The sequence below is a fragment of the Fusarium poae genome, chromosome 1 (genome assembly GCF_019609905.1).
Source record: "Fusarium poae strain DAOMC 252244 chromosome 1, whole genome shotgun sequence".
Lineage (NCBI taxonomy): Eukaryota > Fungi > Ascomycota > Sordariomycetes > Hypocreales > Nectriaceae > Fusarium > Fusarium poae.
The window spans coordinates 9,983,486-10,000,000 of NC_058399.1; the positions used below are offsets into that span (position 1 = coordinate 9,983,486).

The following is a 16,515-nucleotide window of genomic DNA, read 5'->3' on the forward strand; positions in this document are numbered from 1 at the left end:
TGCGCAGGGACAGCAATAGAGAGAGAAGGGATTGGGACGATCAATTGTTCTAGATCAGACCATGTACAGAGGTTGACTCTAGGAGAAAGAAAGACATCAACCACCTGCATTATCTTACCTCTTTTTTCGCTTGATAATCAGATGAGTGGGATTTGCAACTAGAATAGTTGGTGTTGGTGTTGGTGGAGGTTAGAGGCGGGAAGAGATCGTGGGTTCCATTCATTTTGGGGTAAGGGCGTCTGGCGGAAGTATCGGTACTTCCATCCCAGATGCCTGTCACAGTGCGCCGTCTGTTCCATCCTTCCCGTTTCAACATGTACGTACTCGGATGCTGACCCTCGGCTCCAGACTCGAGGAAGAACGGGACGAGGGCACAATTCGGGTACAGACTTGCGAGATTCGACAGTTGTGATCGATTAAGAGCAGGGTCCATACTGTAGGTGCTTCTAAATCGGACGGAGGTCGTTCTTGCTTGTTTTTTCCTTCGCTTGCTTTTTCTCCTTCCTCTCCTTGTCAAGGACGGAACTTGGAGACCTGGTCAACTGAGAGAGAAAAGTGCAAGATCCTGGCCCAGACAAGAGATGCCACCATAATATGCAGGTATCCAAGCCTGACAGCGCAAGGTCTTTAAATTGAGGTAGGACTCGTGAGTATAGAATTCGGCGATACTGCACTGTACAGAGTACCTCATGTCAAATGAGTTTGATGTGAAACCATTTCAATAGCGGCTCAAGGGCCGAGTTTGCGATTTCGCGTGTCATGTACGAACCGACTCCTCGGGCAATCATCGTTATGCACCTCGTGGTACCTGCATCCGCCAGGTCTGTCCATGCCTTCTGGTATAACTTGCTTCCCGCTTGTCAATCCCTTCAGTATGGCCAGGATTGCATCTGTTCCAACATGAGTTCGTCTTGGTTGACGGCCACTGGTTTGTTGCCAGCCTCTCTTGACAAGGAACAACCCGCTAGATGATCTGCCTCGGGCCCGCCTTCGTCCGCCTGTGTCAAGTCCTTTCCTAGCCCAGCCTCCTGCTTTCCGGCCGCAGGAATCGATGGATAACATTCACCAGTTTCGGCAGGAAAATCTTGCATGGGGCTGCAGCCAGCATGCTTGCTATCCGTAGGTACATTAGGCGCTTTCAAATGTGTTGTGCAACGGAACCGACATGCGCCGTCATCTGTAGCGTATTTCTAGAAATACAATAGACGTTCTAAACGGTCTTTGTGCATTAGAAGAAACCCCGATGAATTCCGATTTGATTTGAACCAGATAAACATCCATATCTTGTCGTGGATCTGACAAATTACATCTCCATCATGAGGGCTGGGGCCCAAGACATCGCGAAACCCTGATGATCTGTGGGCATGAGTAAGTAAATTGACTCAAGGCACCTAATTTTGCAAGCATCACACATACACAACTTGAGAGGTCGAATGCATTGTCTTGGGCGTAGCTGAAAAAAAGGAATTTTGTGCCGCTGTGGACTGGCTGATCTGGTAGGAAGGTGCTGAGTCACTAACTAGGTAGGTAGGGAGCAAGAGCCGAGACCCAAGCTTCTGCGATATATCCCTTCAGGCAACTTGGTAATTCAAAACTTCTAGGCTCAAGGAAAAAGCAAGAGTTCCATATCAAAAAATGATTTGACCGAAGTTTTTAGGAAACAATGGAGTCTCGATGACCAGGTTTGTCCAGTAACTGTAGGCAATACGGGTAGGTACATTCAACAAGTGGAGAAGGAGTCAATGACTGCAAGTGATGATTATTATTGAGTGGGGCAGGCACGAGGTGATGTCGTAGTTTCCTGCTTGCCAATTGCTGAGAGAAGAGGAACTCGTTTGTGCGTCAGTCTTTTTCAACACTCTCAAGCAATCATCAAAGAAGAATGAGAAACAAAACTACTCAGCCTTGTGGCTCTACGATATGCGAATCATAGCCTAGGTATGCATCGAAACATACCATCGTACATCCACTTATGCACATCTCCTGGAACCGGCTTCTTCTGTGTGTGCATCAGATATGCACCCCAGCTTAGGTGGGAGGTGATAGCCTGTCCCTGCCCTGTCCTGTTCCGTCCTGTCACATCACATCAACTTATACTGGCCCTGGTTGCACGAGCTTGTTGTGCATCTTGCATAAGACCCGACGAACGGTGCGATGCGCGAGGAGGGTATCACTCTCTGCATTACCATTTGACGATGCCAGATGGGCTTGGTGGGCAGCATATGATCTACACTACAGACTCGCCAAGGCTTGCATATCTTTAAGCCATGCGCCTGCCGACCTCAGCAAGGAATTAACATCAGATATCATTTTCTTGTCTTTGCCTTTCACGTTTCCATCGTCACAACCATGGCTGTCATGTAAATACAAAATAGGCAGTTGCGTCATATCGAGCGGGCATCATCAACGAAAAAGCAGAGGTCGGCTGTTGTGCTGTTTGCTCTAATCGCAAATCTCACTTGTCAGTAAACGAAACCCTAGTCAGCATGGCACCGAAGTTGAGAATCAGCCCCTCGTGAAGCCTCGGCAGACCAAGAGCTTTGCATTATGGGTCCTGAGGGACTTTTTTGATGCGATTTCTTCTTCTTCAGTTTAAAATTCAAATTCATATCCGCAGTAAGGCTCTTGCGCTACAATGTCTCTTGTGAGAAAGGGTGACTCCTGAGATAATAATAGCTTGGTTGATAGAATATTCGCGTCGGATTCATGGTCGAGCAGGAAAGTCAATTCGTCTGCCCGGTTTCATAGTCATGCGCAAAACGGAGTTGACGTGAGAGGCGACCAATTGATGGCATGATAGATGCAGGGAATGTAAGCCTCCAAGGAAGCAAACATCAACTAGCATTCCCTGAACGTTTGTCAAGTTGCTTCTAGTTACTGTGCAGAAAGTCACATGTCTTGAGCAGGGAAACTCGGGTGGCTGTCCCGGCTCCCGACTTTTCATTCATGAGTGGACATTAGAACTAAGACTATCAGAACTTTGAATCAAGCTGAAGCAGCCGGTTCATTGTGTGTTGTCCAGGACTGGGCTCAACAAAAGGCGGGAAATTCTGGGTCTGTGAGGAGCTTGTTCTTATCCCCTTGTGTCTGGGCGTTGATGATCATCGCATGGCTTGCGGGAGGCTACGGCTACCTTACCGCACTTGACCGCCGAGTCTTTTGAAGGGAGACATGACAACAGCAGAGACAAACTGACATTATCCAAGTGAGACACAATATCTGGCGAATAGCTCATCGAGACCGCCACAGCGCAACTTACAGACCCGAGGCCGAGCGGCCATACGCTGGCCATGGTCAGAAATATAATTACAGGAGGAAGAGGCTCTTGGAAATACTCGGGTCGCCGCATTGGAACTGTGTTAGGCCGGGCCCTTGGTGTTTTCATGTTTCCATCACTGGTGGGTCATGATGCCCAGCCACGACGAAGTTGATATTAGATCCAAGTCTAAAAAAAAGATGAGCAGGAGCAACTCCACCCAACACCTAATAAAACCAGAACATACTGAGAAACATCAACGAATCAAGCAGGTCGATGTCAGCGCCAGCGGCGGGTGTTAGTTGTTCTCACATCCCGGGCCAAGAGGGGAAGTCCGGCCTGTTCGGAGAACCGCGACCCAGCCCTGAGCCGGCAACCAAGCTTGAGCCAACTCCGCACGAGCGGGCGTGGGCTTAATACAATACAGTACGGTTACGCGATTGTGTCCAATGATCCAATGACCGGGGTCGTGATGTGGTCATTGTTATATGTTTTTCACTCGGTCCTAAGATCGCTTAATTGTGCTTTTGCTGGGCCAGGGTTGAGAAGAGACCAGTTATGCCAACCGAGTAGTTAGAATCCAAGTTGCTCGCTGCGCCTCTGGGAGCTCAGTCCTAACCTTGGCAAGCATCCTGTACATAGTAATAAGGAGTTGGTTTGGAAGATGCCCTTTATCAGAGGCGGTTCCTGCGCAAGCGAATCCTGTAGTCAGAAGTTAGTGAGCCTAGTCTGCATGAGATCCCATCGTTGAGTTTTGTCTCTCGGCGCTATCTCGAGATAGTAGGTGACGCACTCTTTCGTTGGTAGTCTTTGGTTCCTCAACTTCTCTCAATACGAGTTATCAATAGTTGCACATGCAATTGGTGGTGCACAAGCTGTTCCGGTACTTGAGGCAAAAGAGGTAACGCAAAGTAACGGTCCCAGAGTAGTTTGGCGCGCCGTTGAGAACTATGAGTTAAAGATTGATCAATTGGAGTGAAGAAGCAGACGATCAGAAGCGCCGAGAATGGAAGCGCGAAACTCTGATGCCGTTCATTTCGTCCTTCTGTTAGTCTAGGTCTATTCTAGTTGAAGTTGGGGGAGGCTCTGATTGGCGATACGGAGCTTATCGAGAGAACTCTCTCTTTGGTATCTCGCAACTCGCTTCGTAAAGTACCCGGTACAGGACTGTTGATTTACACAGTGCTGTGCCGCAACTAATAGTTACAAGGAAGGAGAGCGCGAAAGAGTTGACTGTCAGTCAATCAACGAATGGGGTTGAAGGGACAAGACCACACGCAATAACAAGACAGCACAACAGCGCAACACATAACTAACACACGACACGACAATGACACGACAAAGCAATAACAATGGCGGGATAGACAAATAGAAATCCGCCCTGCTCATAACAGAACAACGCGACACAAAATCAACTTGAACCATAGGGTAGCAGTGACTGTTTAATAGTGACTATCGTAAATATTCTACAGTCGTCACTGCAAGTCTGAAGCTATTGTGGGCAGGATAATTTAAAAGCCCTATCACTTTGAAACTTCCGAGTTAGCCAGATAATGCCTGCAACTAAGAGCATGGCTGGCAATAATTTCGTTGTGTTGACAGACTAGGGACTCGAATGTGATTGGGATGGATTATAATAACAAGGCCTGTTCGGTAAGGAAACGCCCGAGGTAGCCTGACATCTCAACTATCACTTGATCCTTGTATGTGATCTACGTAGTCAATCTGACAACCTACAATGTGAATACGAATAGGTATCAGCATGTCCGTACTGTGAAGATAGCATTCGCAGTAGTATGTCCGATACTAAAAGTGACTGGCCAATAATGAGACTGTACCATCTATATATCAATATGATAACCATGATTCCATCAATCTTGGGTTGAATCTCGAAATCGACCTTGTGTGCGTTCTTTTTCCCCGTCGCATCAAGCGGATGTTGCGGTGCGGTTCCCTGTGGGTACACAACAAGAACATAATACTGCTGGAGCATGGCACCGAGCAATCGCTCCCGCCTGCCTAAGTGCCCTCCCCGGGATCCTTCATCCTTGCACGTAGTGGCAGTGACAGTGGCCCAGGTAGCCCTGGCAGACGCCGTGGCTCCCTGTAATGTACAGTAATGAGAGACCGATCACTCTGTCCAGGGAGGACCCCAGCCCCAGCCCCAGTTCCAACCCAGTTCAGTCCGAGTTGCGATGCCCAAGTTGACGTACTGAAGATACATAGAAGCATTCGCTCAGAACGGAGAGAGAGAAAAAGAAAGATCCATGATCAACCTCCTCCCCTCAATGCACTTGAGGTGGCCTGGTACGACGCTGCTTTGCATACCCCTCAAGGATATCCCCTGTGTGCCGCACCCCCTCGCACCACCCGTCACTGTACTGTACTGTACTGCAACGTACAATACTGCTGTTCTTTTGGCCCTACAGAGAATCCCACATCCACCGAGTTTGCGTACTGGCTGCGAGCTTGATTGATATGTCCCCCTGGTTCTGCTGTGCGTTGATATAAAAGCGACCGGTGCTTATCCGACTGTGGAGTGCATCTGGTTATTTCGCTATTAACAAATCCTAAGCAACTCGGCTTCGCCTAATGATTCAGATATCCATGGAAAAGACATCAGAGACTGAAGGGGCAAGATCCAGCCTCCAGCCTCCAACCTCCAACCTCCGACCTCCAGCCCCTCCAGGCCTACTAGCCAAAGTACCAAGGTACTCGGTCTCAGCTTGATCCAGAGCACAGCACAGTATGGTACCGTGCACTGCCAGAATTGGTTTAGTTTATTTAGGTAGGTACTTCATGATCCACGCCGCCAGCACACACCTCCCTCAGATTCAACAGACAAGGGCGATGTCGGCTACGCTCGTACGGTGAGTGCTCGCTTTGTAAGAAATTTTTATTTGCGTGGATTTTTGTGAAGAATTTTATGATCGATATCAGACGAAAGATGCATTTTGAATTTAAAGTCTTGGATATTGTAAATGCTAGGTAGGTAAGCATGTGATTTGTTCTAGCTCTGTACCAGTTTAAAGAATCAGACTGGCTCGTTGACAAACAAACTCTGCTTTTATCTACCATCCATGCATTAAGTTCGCGTGTTTTAATGTAGGTACGGATACGTAGAGAGCCCTGGTCCACTCAAGAGTGCGTAGGTGTACAGTACCTAAAAACCTGCATGGTTCTACGGCCGTGCTTAAACTTTGAAGCTCTATTTTACAGCGGACGGGCACAACTGCCTCTCGAATCTGTAACGAATATTATTACAGAAATTATAACTTGGTAGGTAGCATGGCAAAACAAGAGAATGGGATGATACTGCCTCCGTACAACATACATAGTTCCTACCAGAGAATAACAGTCCTTAACCCTTGTCTACTGCTGCTTGATATTCTCTCTCCTCTCGTCAACTAGGTCGACTAAGAATTTACGGACTTACCCCTCTTCACCCTTGACTAAACTCTCTACAGTACCTACTCACTGTACATACAGCGCCTGTAAACAGTATTCATCCATGGATGGCACACCCTCCTCGGTTCCGCCCAGGGTGGAAACCCCCCACTTACTGGCACCATTACAGACACACTCCCAGCTCGTGGCTCTCACTCCCCAGTCCAAATCCCAGCAATCCCAATCCCAGTCGCAGTCGCAGTCCCAGTCATAGTCCCAGTATCCATCCCTCATCAACCCCGACTCCTACTCCTCCTCTTCCTCCCCGTACCGACTTGACTGTGGGGCGGGTATTGGACAAGTATTGAGGATGAGGGTGAGGATTATGATCAAGAAGAACCTAAGCAACTGCGTGCGGTACGTACCTCACCTGCCTCCTCTGCTCCTTCCATCTGTTCGTTCTGCCTCTCACCACCAAGATCCTGACCTTCTCGGGTTTTTCTTCCTCTCTTTCCCTCCTCTATTTCTTTTTTTTCTTCCTCTTCTTTCTCTTTTCCTTGCCGGTCTTTCCTTCCCTTTGCCGTCCACCTCTTTTCCTTCGAGTTCGCAGCATTTATCACGACTGCTTTCTTCCCCTCCATTAACGTAACCGGCCCTAGTCACAAATCTTGAACCTCAACCCGAACATCAACATCAATATCTTCCCCAATTGCAAGACCTGGTTGCAGACGATCTCGAGCAGGCACTGATTCTCCCTCAAATCCACCACCACCCTCAATCCAGTAACAGCAATTCCCCCGAAACTTTCCACATGATGAACCAAAGTCATCACCAGCAATCAGAAATGTATTACCCTCAGTATCCGACGCAACAGTACAATCCGTATCCTTATCCTACGAATGGTGCCCATACTCCCGCTGTCTCCACTCCCATGCCTGGGCCTCAGAATGTACTGCCCGTACCTTCGGCTCTGAGCAATCAAGGAGCCATGCCCCAGGCAGCTTATAGCAACAATGCCCCCGCTGGCAACTTCGACACAACTGGACAGCACAACCCTCCAGGCATGAAGCCTAGAGTCACAGCAACCTTATGGGAGGACGAAGGCAGCCTGTGTTTTCAGGTTGAAGCCAGAGGTATCTGTGTCGCACGGAGAGAAGGTAAGCAATTGCGTTTCCAAGCGCCAAATGTACTTGCCAAACTAACTCGATTTAAAAGACAACCATATGATCAATGGTACCAAGCTATTGAACGTCGCTGGTATGACCCGAGGCCGTCGGGATGGTATTCTGAAAAGTGAAAAGGTTCGACATGTTGTCAAGATTGGTCCTATGCATCTGAAGGGTGTTTGGTAAGTCTGGTTCATCTAAACCCTAGATATCGCATGACTAACCAAGAAATAGGATCCCTTACGACCGCGCCCTGGATTTCGCGAACAAGGAGAAGATCACCGAACTTCTTTACCCTTTGTTCGTTCACAACATTGGCGCTCTTCTATACCACCCTTCAAACTCAAACAGGACAAGCCAAGTGATGGCTGCCGCTGAACGAAAAAAGAATGAAGCAATCGTCGGTAACCGATCATTACCTTCGCTTGTTCAGTCGCATCACCAAATGATGCCTGCAATGCCTACTGGATACACTTCTCAGCAGCCCCTCACGAACGGACATCAATCTATGGCAAACACACCTCAGCCTCTCACGAATGGTTCCCAGCCTCCCATGAATGGTTCTCAGACTCCCATGAATGGCTCTCAGCCACCCATGCAAAACGGAGGTGGTATGCTCAAGCGAGTGCGCGAAGACGATGATGACTTGCATCGTTCTGGTCCTAATGGACATGATCCCATGAACAACATGCATGGAATGCCCAACGGATATCCCCACCAGTCGCCCCTCGGAAGCGTCCACCAACCCCCCATGCAGAATGGAAATGATGGTGGGCTCAAGCGAGGCCGAGAAGAGCACGACGACATCCACAGGACAGGCCCCAATGGCCATGATCCAATGAACAACATGCCGGGTGGCATGCCTAGCCTCCCAACTTATGCCCCACCACCTCTCCAGAATCTTCACCAGCCTCTTTCCAACGGTGATAGCGGCATGCTTAAGCGCGGCCGAGACGACGACGATGATGTCCACCGGTCAAGTCCCAACGGTCATGACGCCAACGGCAATTTCGAGCTCAAGAGACGCAAGACCGAGACCTCTACCTCGAATGATATGCTCCCTCAATCCCCATACTACACCCTGTCCAATGGAGCATACCAGGGTCCTATGATGAACGGCATGAACCCCTATAAGCGACGGGACGATGAAGCCGAGACACCTCGACCAGGCCCAAATATGAATGATCTAAACCACTTTGACCTGAAGCAGCGACACAAGACGATGGAGTCGAGCGTCCCTGCTCCTCAGTATGACGCGATGAACCGACCCCACTCCAGTATTGGAAATTCGCCTGCGTATGCTTCTGCCCCTACTGGCTACGATCATCTTACCCGACCTGCCTCCACCGTCGCGGTATCTCCCTCATATCCTGCTGGTCCTGGTTATGAACTGGCTCGACCTCCGACCAATGTCCCTAGAAGACAACAGTCCTTTAGCTAATCTTGCCCATGATCATCATTATCCAATTCACACTCAGGCTGATCTTGTTTCATGAATTCAACAAGGCTATGACATCAAGATCAAGCCGAGTGCTTACTTGATAGACGGCAGTGGAGAGGGAACCACCTCCTGTAACATGGGGGCGTAACGAAACATTCTTTCGGATTTCTTTTTTCTTTATCTTTTTTCCTTTTAAGACTTTTGCATGCTTTATGTCGGGTACTCGCAGATGAAATCCCACCGAAAACCCTTGGATCAAAAGACGATGCTGACGAGTTCACGAACGACTTCCGATTCTATGTTTAACCAGCATGCTCTGTCACGGATATACATGACTAATGAGTCACGTTTTGCATGGAGGCTTAATTTCCGGGAAGAATCACTGCATCAACTTTTTCTTTCTGATTGATTACTCCAGAATGCGATATGATCGCATGGTATGGGGACAGCACTGCCTGTAATGAGCCCAGGCGGGAATGATGAGTTCGGAACAGTTTCAGGTATAACTTCTTGCTCTGGCAGACCGCCAGTGACTCGGGATGTTGGAGGACGAGGACAAGCCTGAAACTGGATCTTGATGACGATTTACGACTTAAATTTCTCTCTTCTTCACTTCTTTCTACTCGTGTAAGTCTCTGCTTGAGCGGAGAGCGCCCGAGCGGGGTGTGTGTTTTTGGGAATGTTGCTTTACTAGGTAACGAATTATGAGGGAACAATAAAAGCATCTTTTTTCGAGATTACATACAATTAGAGTGTTTGATCTAATGGAACGATATGCATGTAGATTTGTGATCTGTGGCAATGAAATTGTATGAGCGTCTAGAGTGAAAGTACTATAAAGAACGCATGGGCAAATTATGACTGCAAGTCTGTAAATCATGCAAAAAACCATAACATATCAGCGTGTACCCATTATACGACCAGGCTATGCTTGCGAAATTGTAGATCATGCCATGCAGTTCCCAAGGCTACAGTGGTCGTTGGTTGGATTAAGGTCGGTCGTTGTGGCATCACGTGAACGGGTCCCACAGTGGTTGTCCGGGCGACCAGTGTCAATAGAGATCGGTGTTAGTTCTCGACCGTTGAGCTTTATTTTCCAAACAACTGCAACAATAAAAAGTACCTTGGTTCAGCCAGACGATCAAGTCAGTAACATACTCTTCCTCTTGTGCTTTGTTTCTTCGATTGCATTTTGCTTTTGCTTTTGCTTTCAGCGCGCATCACTATGGATACACCGTTATCATCTGTTCAAGATTCCAATCTTAACATTCAATCATCAGCCACCTCCGAGCAGTACGACAACTTCGACGTACAAGCCGTGAATATTGAAACACAAAGCGAACCTCATCGAGGGTCATCCCCATTTGTATCAGCTATCAGCGACTCTGCGCTTTCCGACCAGGAGAACCGTTCTCCCTCAAAGTCACGACACTCTAGAATTCTTTCAGGGGCGACTTTGTCACCGCTCAGAATCCTTACCGACCAACAAGAAGGGAGGGACGGAAGACCGACCGACAGAAGTCACGGTCCTCGCAGCCCTAGAAAGGTGTCTCCCGAGAAACGTTTTCCTGTTAAGATCAGTAACTCCCTCGACACACCGCGCACTTCCCACGAGAGCACAATGAGCTTAGAGGACGCCGTGCGACAGAACGCAGGCCTCAAGCGAGCAATTGATATCTTTGAAGACGAACAAAGTGTGCCGGAAGACGGCCGAGACACTATGGACGTTTCTTCTGGCAATGCCAACATGAACCTTGAAGGGGAGATGGAGGTCGACGAGTCTTTATGCCCAGATGAATCAATGATCAGCACATTTAGCACATTCTCAGCTGTTCCAAACTTGACCATGTTCGCCAAACTGGGACAGAGCCCTACCAAGCTGTCCGACATGGGCGGTCTCACACCTCGAGCCAAAACAAAAGCCGACCCTTCACCATCAAGAACACCACAAGCCAGAACAAAACATGACTCAGGAAATACAACAAGCTTGTTGGACTTTACGGAGCAGCTCCGCTTCCCTCAAAAGACACCTTCAAGGGGTGGTCTATCCCCATCCCGGACCGCTCCCAATGTGGCCGCGACCCCCTCTCGTGGTTTTTCCAACCTCATCGACTTTGATTTCCCTCCTATGCCCACACCCCGCAGCATCCCTAGCATCACTGCTCGGGAACTCGAGTCCCTCAAGTCAAACTTCTTGTCCGAGATCAGTTCACTCAAGGCTTCATTGAGTGGAAAAGAGGCTGAGGTGCAATCACTCAAGGCTGCGGTTGGTGATGCAGAGAAGCGTGTCGGCGAGTCTCAAGAGCAGCTTCGCGAGGAACAGACCATCAAGGAGCAGCTCACAGCTGAAAAAGAAGGATGGGAGAACCGTGGACGCGAAATGGAGAGTGTGCTGCGCAAGGTCAGAGAAGAGATCGTGGAGAGTCAAAAAGAGCAGGAAGAACTAGAACAGAAGCTGGAGGAGAGCGAGAAAAGGCGCGAAGCAGCCGAGATGTTGCATCAAGAAGCGGAAAGCAAGATAGCTGGGATGCGCGCTGGGAAGGACACAGAAAAGTCTTCGCCTGAAAAGCCCAAGAACACAACAGACATCAACCACGAAGTTGAGATTGCTGTTGAGCGTGTGGCTCGTGAGCTCCATGCGCTGTACAAGAGCAAGCACGAGTCTAAGGTCACTGCTCTGAAGAAATCATACGAGACCCGATGGGAGAAGCGTGTGCAAGGTCTTCAAAGCAAGATGGAGGAGCTTACTGAGGAGAACGAGCGTCTACGGGCCAGCCATGATGTTAACATGAACAAGGTTGATAGTGCTGAAGCCGAGGCCGAAGCTGAAGAACGCAAAGCTCAAGCAGTACGGGACAGTGCGGCAATCAAGGAGCTTACCGCCGACATTCAACGGCTTGAGGCTGTTGTACGCACGGTTCAACTCGACAACGAGTCGCTTCGCAGCATGCTTGAGCGGGAACGTGTGGAAAAGGGTGAGCTCGTGCAGCTCGCAGAGGAGATGATGAGCATGCAGAGCTTTGTTGCTCAGACACCCAAGCCTGAGCCTCAGCAACAGCTACAGCGCCCTCAATCTGTGTCCCGTCACCCACACGAGAAGCAACATGAAAGAGAGCCAGAGGCCAAGACGCCTAAGCGAAGCGCGGATCATCTCAGGAGCAGCGTCAGCCGCGTTTCTGGACTTCGCGCACCTGGCTCAGCACTCCGAGCACCTCATGAGCGAACCAAGAGCACGGGTGGACTGCCTCGTCCTGGCGGTGCCCGCAGCGGCATTATGAGCTCCATCGAAAAGATGGGTAACTATCGGGGACGTGGAGGCGAGTAAATGGTTATATGACGCAAGAGATATGACGAGCCTCAAAATGGCAGATGAACGACACAACTCATGACACGCAAAACTGTATGACGGCAAATTTGTTTTTCTGCTTTTTCTGCGAGGCATTGACTGCTCGAGGGATGCTGGGAGCTCCCTCTATAGCTTGGCGTGGTACTTGTTACTTTTGATGTTTGTGATATAGATGTCACTGGCGTCGGGGCACTTTTAGATATATGAACGATAATTGAATTGGGTTAATACTTTAAGATAGTGATAATGCCTCTGTTTTTAAATGTGACGACTCATCCATCACCATCCAACTAAGAGCCATGCATGGTTTCAATGGTATTTTTCATTTCTATTATCTGTATAATTGAATCTCGACTCTATTTCGTCATCTCATCAAAAGAGTTTGTGCTTCCAATTTTGGGTATTGACTATCAGTTCAACCAGACATTCATTCATCTCCTTATATACTAGTCTTGTCAAGGACCGGGAACAATTTGTACGTTGCTTGTTCTCACAATACATCTGTTTCTTCTAGAGGTTGTAAGCCTTCTTGGCTGTTCCGCCAAAGATCATGGCACGCTCCTCGTCACCCAGGGTCGCCATCCAGCACATGCGCTCAACAACGCTGCGCCATCTGGGCCAGCCATTGTCGTTGTCGACAGTGCATACAGGCCAGTCGCTGCCAAACATGATGCGGCTAGGACCAAATGTAGCAAGGGTGATGCCGAGCCAGCCAAGAGTAGCCTCGAAGATATGGTTGGGGTCCTGCTTTCGCAGGGAATCGGGCATCTCAGAGAAGCCGCCCGAGAGCTTCATGTAGACATGAGAATCTTTGCTGAGAGCGTACACGGCGGTGCGCCAGGCATGGAATCCTGGATCGGATGTGACGTTGATGACGCTAAAGTCTGGTTTGCAGAGATGGTCTAAGAGTAGTTTGTTAATTCATAATCAAGATAAAGGGTAGCAGTGTTGACGGACTTAGCACCAATGTGACTTTTTCATCCTCTGGGACGCCGTCGTGGACACGTTCAACGAATGCAACCACCTCTTCGAGTTGCTTCTTTCCTCGGCGGTGCTGATCAACACCAACATCAAAGGTGAATCCTCGACGGCCAAGCAGCTTTACACCCTCAATGAACTTGTCGTCCAACATGGTGCCATGGGGCTTGTCCTGTAGCAGGTAGCGGAAACCCTTGATCTTAGGCCAAGCATCGCCAGCCTCCTCCTTGACACGGTCGAGATAACGCTCCAACACCTCAGGGCCACTGACCACAGGCGCCCAGGGAACGATACCCAGACACAGCTTTGCATCCTCAACTGTGTGACCCTCGCCTTCACGCGGTTGGCCGAGGGCAATACGCTTGAGCCACGAGACCTCAGCTAGAGGAGCTTCCCAGCCTGATCCATCTGCGGCGCCGGCTTCGATATCGTTCTTGCGGTCTGTCTCGACAAAGACAAATCCCAGGAGAGATGGGGCTGAAGAGGTAGCTTCGCGGTATTCTTCGAGAGAATGCTGGCCGGCGAGAGGGTTCTCAGGGGTGTACCAAGAGAGAGAATCGACTTCGGAGGCTGGGTAGAGGTGGATATGGGAGTCGATGATGGGGAGGATGAGTTGGTCGTCGGACATGTTTGCGGTTGGGTGAGCTATGGTTGGATATGAAGATTAGAGCTACAAGAGCTGAGCGTTGACAAGGAATGGTTTGATATTCCTTCTGAATATAATCAAGTCGAATTATGGGGAAATGATTGATGGTTTCTAGTTTGATTGATGATTTACTAGAAAATCAATGTGTTTTGTTGTATGTAGAAACAATGTTCCAAGCAACTACGGTGAGACAAGAGTTGACTTATGCTACAGCCATATCCAATCGATAATAGGGAGTTACCCCGCCATGGATAAGATCCCCCCTCCCCCTGAAGGGTCCTGTTGAGGTCCCATCCCATGGATCCAACGTGTAGACAGGTGGACGAACAACGTTGGTGGGGATTCCCGTTCTTAGGTAGCATGGAATTGATTTCTCAACGGCTAGACTACAAACTTGACCAAGACAAGACTTTCAACATTATATCACTTGAAAACTAAAATGTGGTTTGTTTCATTTCATGAATAGATTCAATCGTCATCTATTCTAGACAGCTAAGCTATTTCATTCATTATTCATTCATTGCTCATTACTGTCCTTGGTCATCCACCTCATTCATACTTCGTAATGGCTAGCCCAGACCTTCATCCATCGCCAGGTCATGAACCACATCCAGATATTGATTGTCAAGAGAAGGCTTCTCATCATCAAGGCAGATGAGATTTCTCATGATTTGACAGAATTGTTTCTGAGACGACCTCTTTCAAGGTCTCCCAGCTCACTCGAGAAAGAAACAGAGCGAGGAAGAAGAATTACGCTCGCGCAGCCACGATATGTACCCATCGTGGACTGCGCCAAACGGTCGCAGCATCGACCTATCTGACGATCAACGTACCGGCGCGGCTGATACATTCCGAGACCAGCTCGGCGTACCATCCGCATCGGAAATACGTGACGCAGGTCGGAACAGGAAAATGATTGCTGATATTACCACAACAACATAGGTCGAGTCATCCCGGCGCTGGTGTGCTGCCAGGGGATGCCCGATACAAGGAGTGAACGGCTAAGGGTTCTCTCAACCTCTTGCCAAAGTCTTCGCGTTACACCAATGCATTTATGCAACGACGCCGTGGCGGCGGGAGCTGGCGGGAGAGACAGGTTCGTAGTCATCCTCATCCTCGCTGTCGCTGGAGCAGGAGTCGCTGTCATCAAAGCCACATCGAGATCCGCCGCAGTCGAGCTTGACACGCTCGCCCTTGCGAGTGATACCGTAGCGCTCGCAAGTGCAAGAGCTGACGTCGGACCCGGGTGTGCTGTAGCCAGAGAGGGACGAGTTGGGAGAAGAGCTGTCGGAGCGGTAGGACAGGGAAGAACCGCTGGAGGAGACTGGCGAGGTGCTGAAGTCGGTGATGAACTCGTCCTCAATGTTGGCGCTACCGAGGCGGTCGGCAAGCTCGTCAAGTTCGCCATTGTCGTAGTAAGAAGCATCCAAAATGTGCTTGGTAGCGTGGGGAGACATGGGCTTGGGGGCCTGGATCTGAGAGATTGACAGGGGGCGGCCCTTGGGGATGTCTAGGGAGAGCTTAGAGCTGTGGCGGGAGGATCGCGAGGATCGAGACTCCTTATCCTTGGAGGAGTGAGAAGAGCTCTTGCTGCTGGAGGATGATTTGGATGAGGATGACTTGTGCGAGGAAGAAGAAGACTTGGACGAGGACTTTGAGGAGGAGGAAGACTTGGAAGAAGACTTGGAAGAGGATGAACGGGATGAAGACTTGTGAGAGTCGGTGGGAACGTCGAGAATGTTCAGCTCACGGCCGGTGGTGGGCTCAACAGTTGAGGTGACGCTGGGGTTGTGGGCAACGTGGTAACCGTCGATGATGTAGTAGTACCAGTATCGTTGGCCAGCCTCAAGAGTTGAGTTCTGGAATCGAAAGGTGCCCTTCCAGGAGCCGGACTTTGAAGAGGACTTGTCCTTGGAGAGAGGGAGCTGACCGACATAACCGTCCCAGGAGCCGAGAAGGTGGACAGTCTTGACGCCGGAGGAGACGCGGAGAGAGAAAGAAAGTTGAATAGCCGACATGTTGACTTGATTTGATTATTTTATATGAAGTTGTTTGGGTAGCAGGATGCTGAAAAAAAGAGTGCAAATGTTGATTTGATAATTGGCACGAGCAAGTGAAATCCGTGAATTTCTGTAATTAGACGATTATAGCGGGTGTGATTGGATAACAAAGAACAAAAATAGTCGTTAAAAGGGATATTGTCTCTAAGCTGACCAGCAACTTGATTGAATTGAGTTTCGAGATTGTTGATGCGGGTGATTTCTTGGGATTAGAGACAACAAAAATTAGAAGTAT

At 49.2% G+C, this 16,515-nt stretch overlaps 5 protein-coding genes across 5 annotated transcripts; 2 read left to right on the forward strand and 3 right to left on the reverse strand.

The window, feature by feature from the left end:
• Positions 1 to 869: 869 nt before the first annotated feature.
• FPOAC1_003213 (uncharacterized protein) lies at positions 870 to 1,439 on the reverse strand (the record flags this gene model as incomplete). The annotated part of the gene is made up of 3 exons (XM_044847783.1): positions 870 to 1,190; positions 1,308 to 1,356; positions 1,417 to 1,439. 3 exons carry the CDS (start codon positions 1,437 to 1,439, stop codon positions 870 to 872), a joined length of 393 nt encoding a protein of 130 aa, XP_044713699.1.
• Positions 1,440 to 7,487: 6,048 nt separating this feature from the next.
• FPOAC1_003214 (uncharacterized protein) lies at positions 7,488 to 9,250 on the forward strand (the record flags this gene model as incomplete). Its single annotated transcript, XM_044847784.1, has 3 exons — positions 7,488 to 7,800; positions 7,859 to 7,991; positions 8,044 to 9,250. 3 exons carry the CDS (start codon positions 7,488 to 7,490, stop codon positions 9,248 to 9,250), a joined length of 1,653 nt encoding a protein of 550 aa, XP_044713700.1.
• A 1,225-nt stretch (positions 9,251 to 10,475) lies between these two features.
• Positions 10,476 to 12,575, forward strand: FPOAC1_003215 (uncharacterized protein; the record flags this gene model as incomplete). Its single annotated transcript, XM_044847785.1, has 1 exon — positions 10,476 to 12,575. One exon carries the CDS (start codon positions 10,476 to 10,478, stop codon positions 12,573 to 12,575), a length of 2,100 nt encoding a protein of 699 aa, XP_044713701.1.
• A 531-nt stretch (positions 12,576 to 13,106) lies between these two features.
• Positions 13,107 to 14,202, reverse strand: FPOAC1_003216 (uncharacterized protein; the record flags this gene model as incomplete). Its single annotated transcript, XM_044847786.1, has 2 exons — positions 13,107 to 13,498; positions 13,554 to 14,202. 2 exons carry the CDS (start codon positions 14,200 to 14,202, stop codon positions 13,107 to 13,109), a joined length of 1,041 nt encoding a protein of 346 aa, XP_044713702.1.
• A 1,070-nt stretch (positions 14,203 to 15,272) lies between these two features.
• FPOAC1_003217 (uncharacterized protein) lies at positions 15,273 to 16,238 on the reverse strand (the record flags this gene model as incomplete). The annotated part of the gene is made up of 1 exon (XM_044847787.1): positions 15,273 to 16,238. One exon carries the CDS (start codon positions 16,236 to 16,238, stop codon positions 15,273 to 15,275), a length of 966 nt encoding a protein of 321 aa, XP_044713703.1.
• Positions 16,239 to 16,515: the final 277 nt, after the last annotated feature.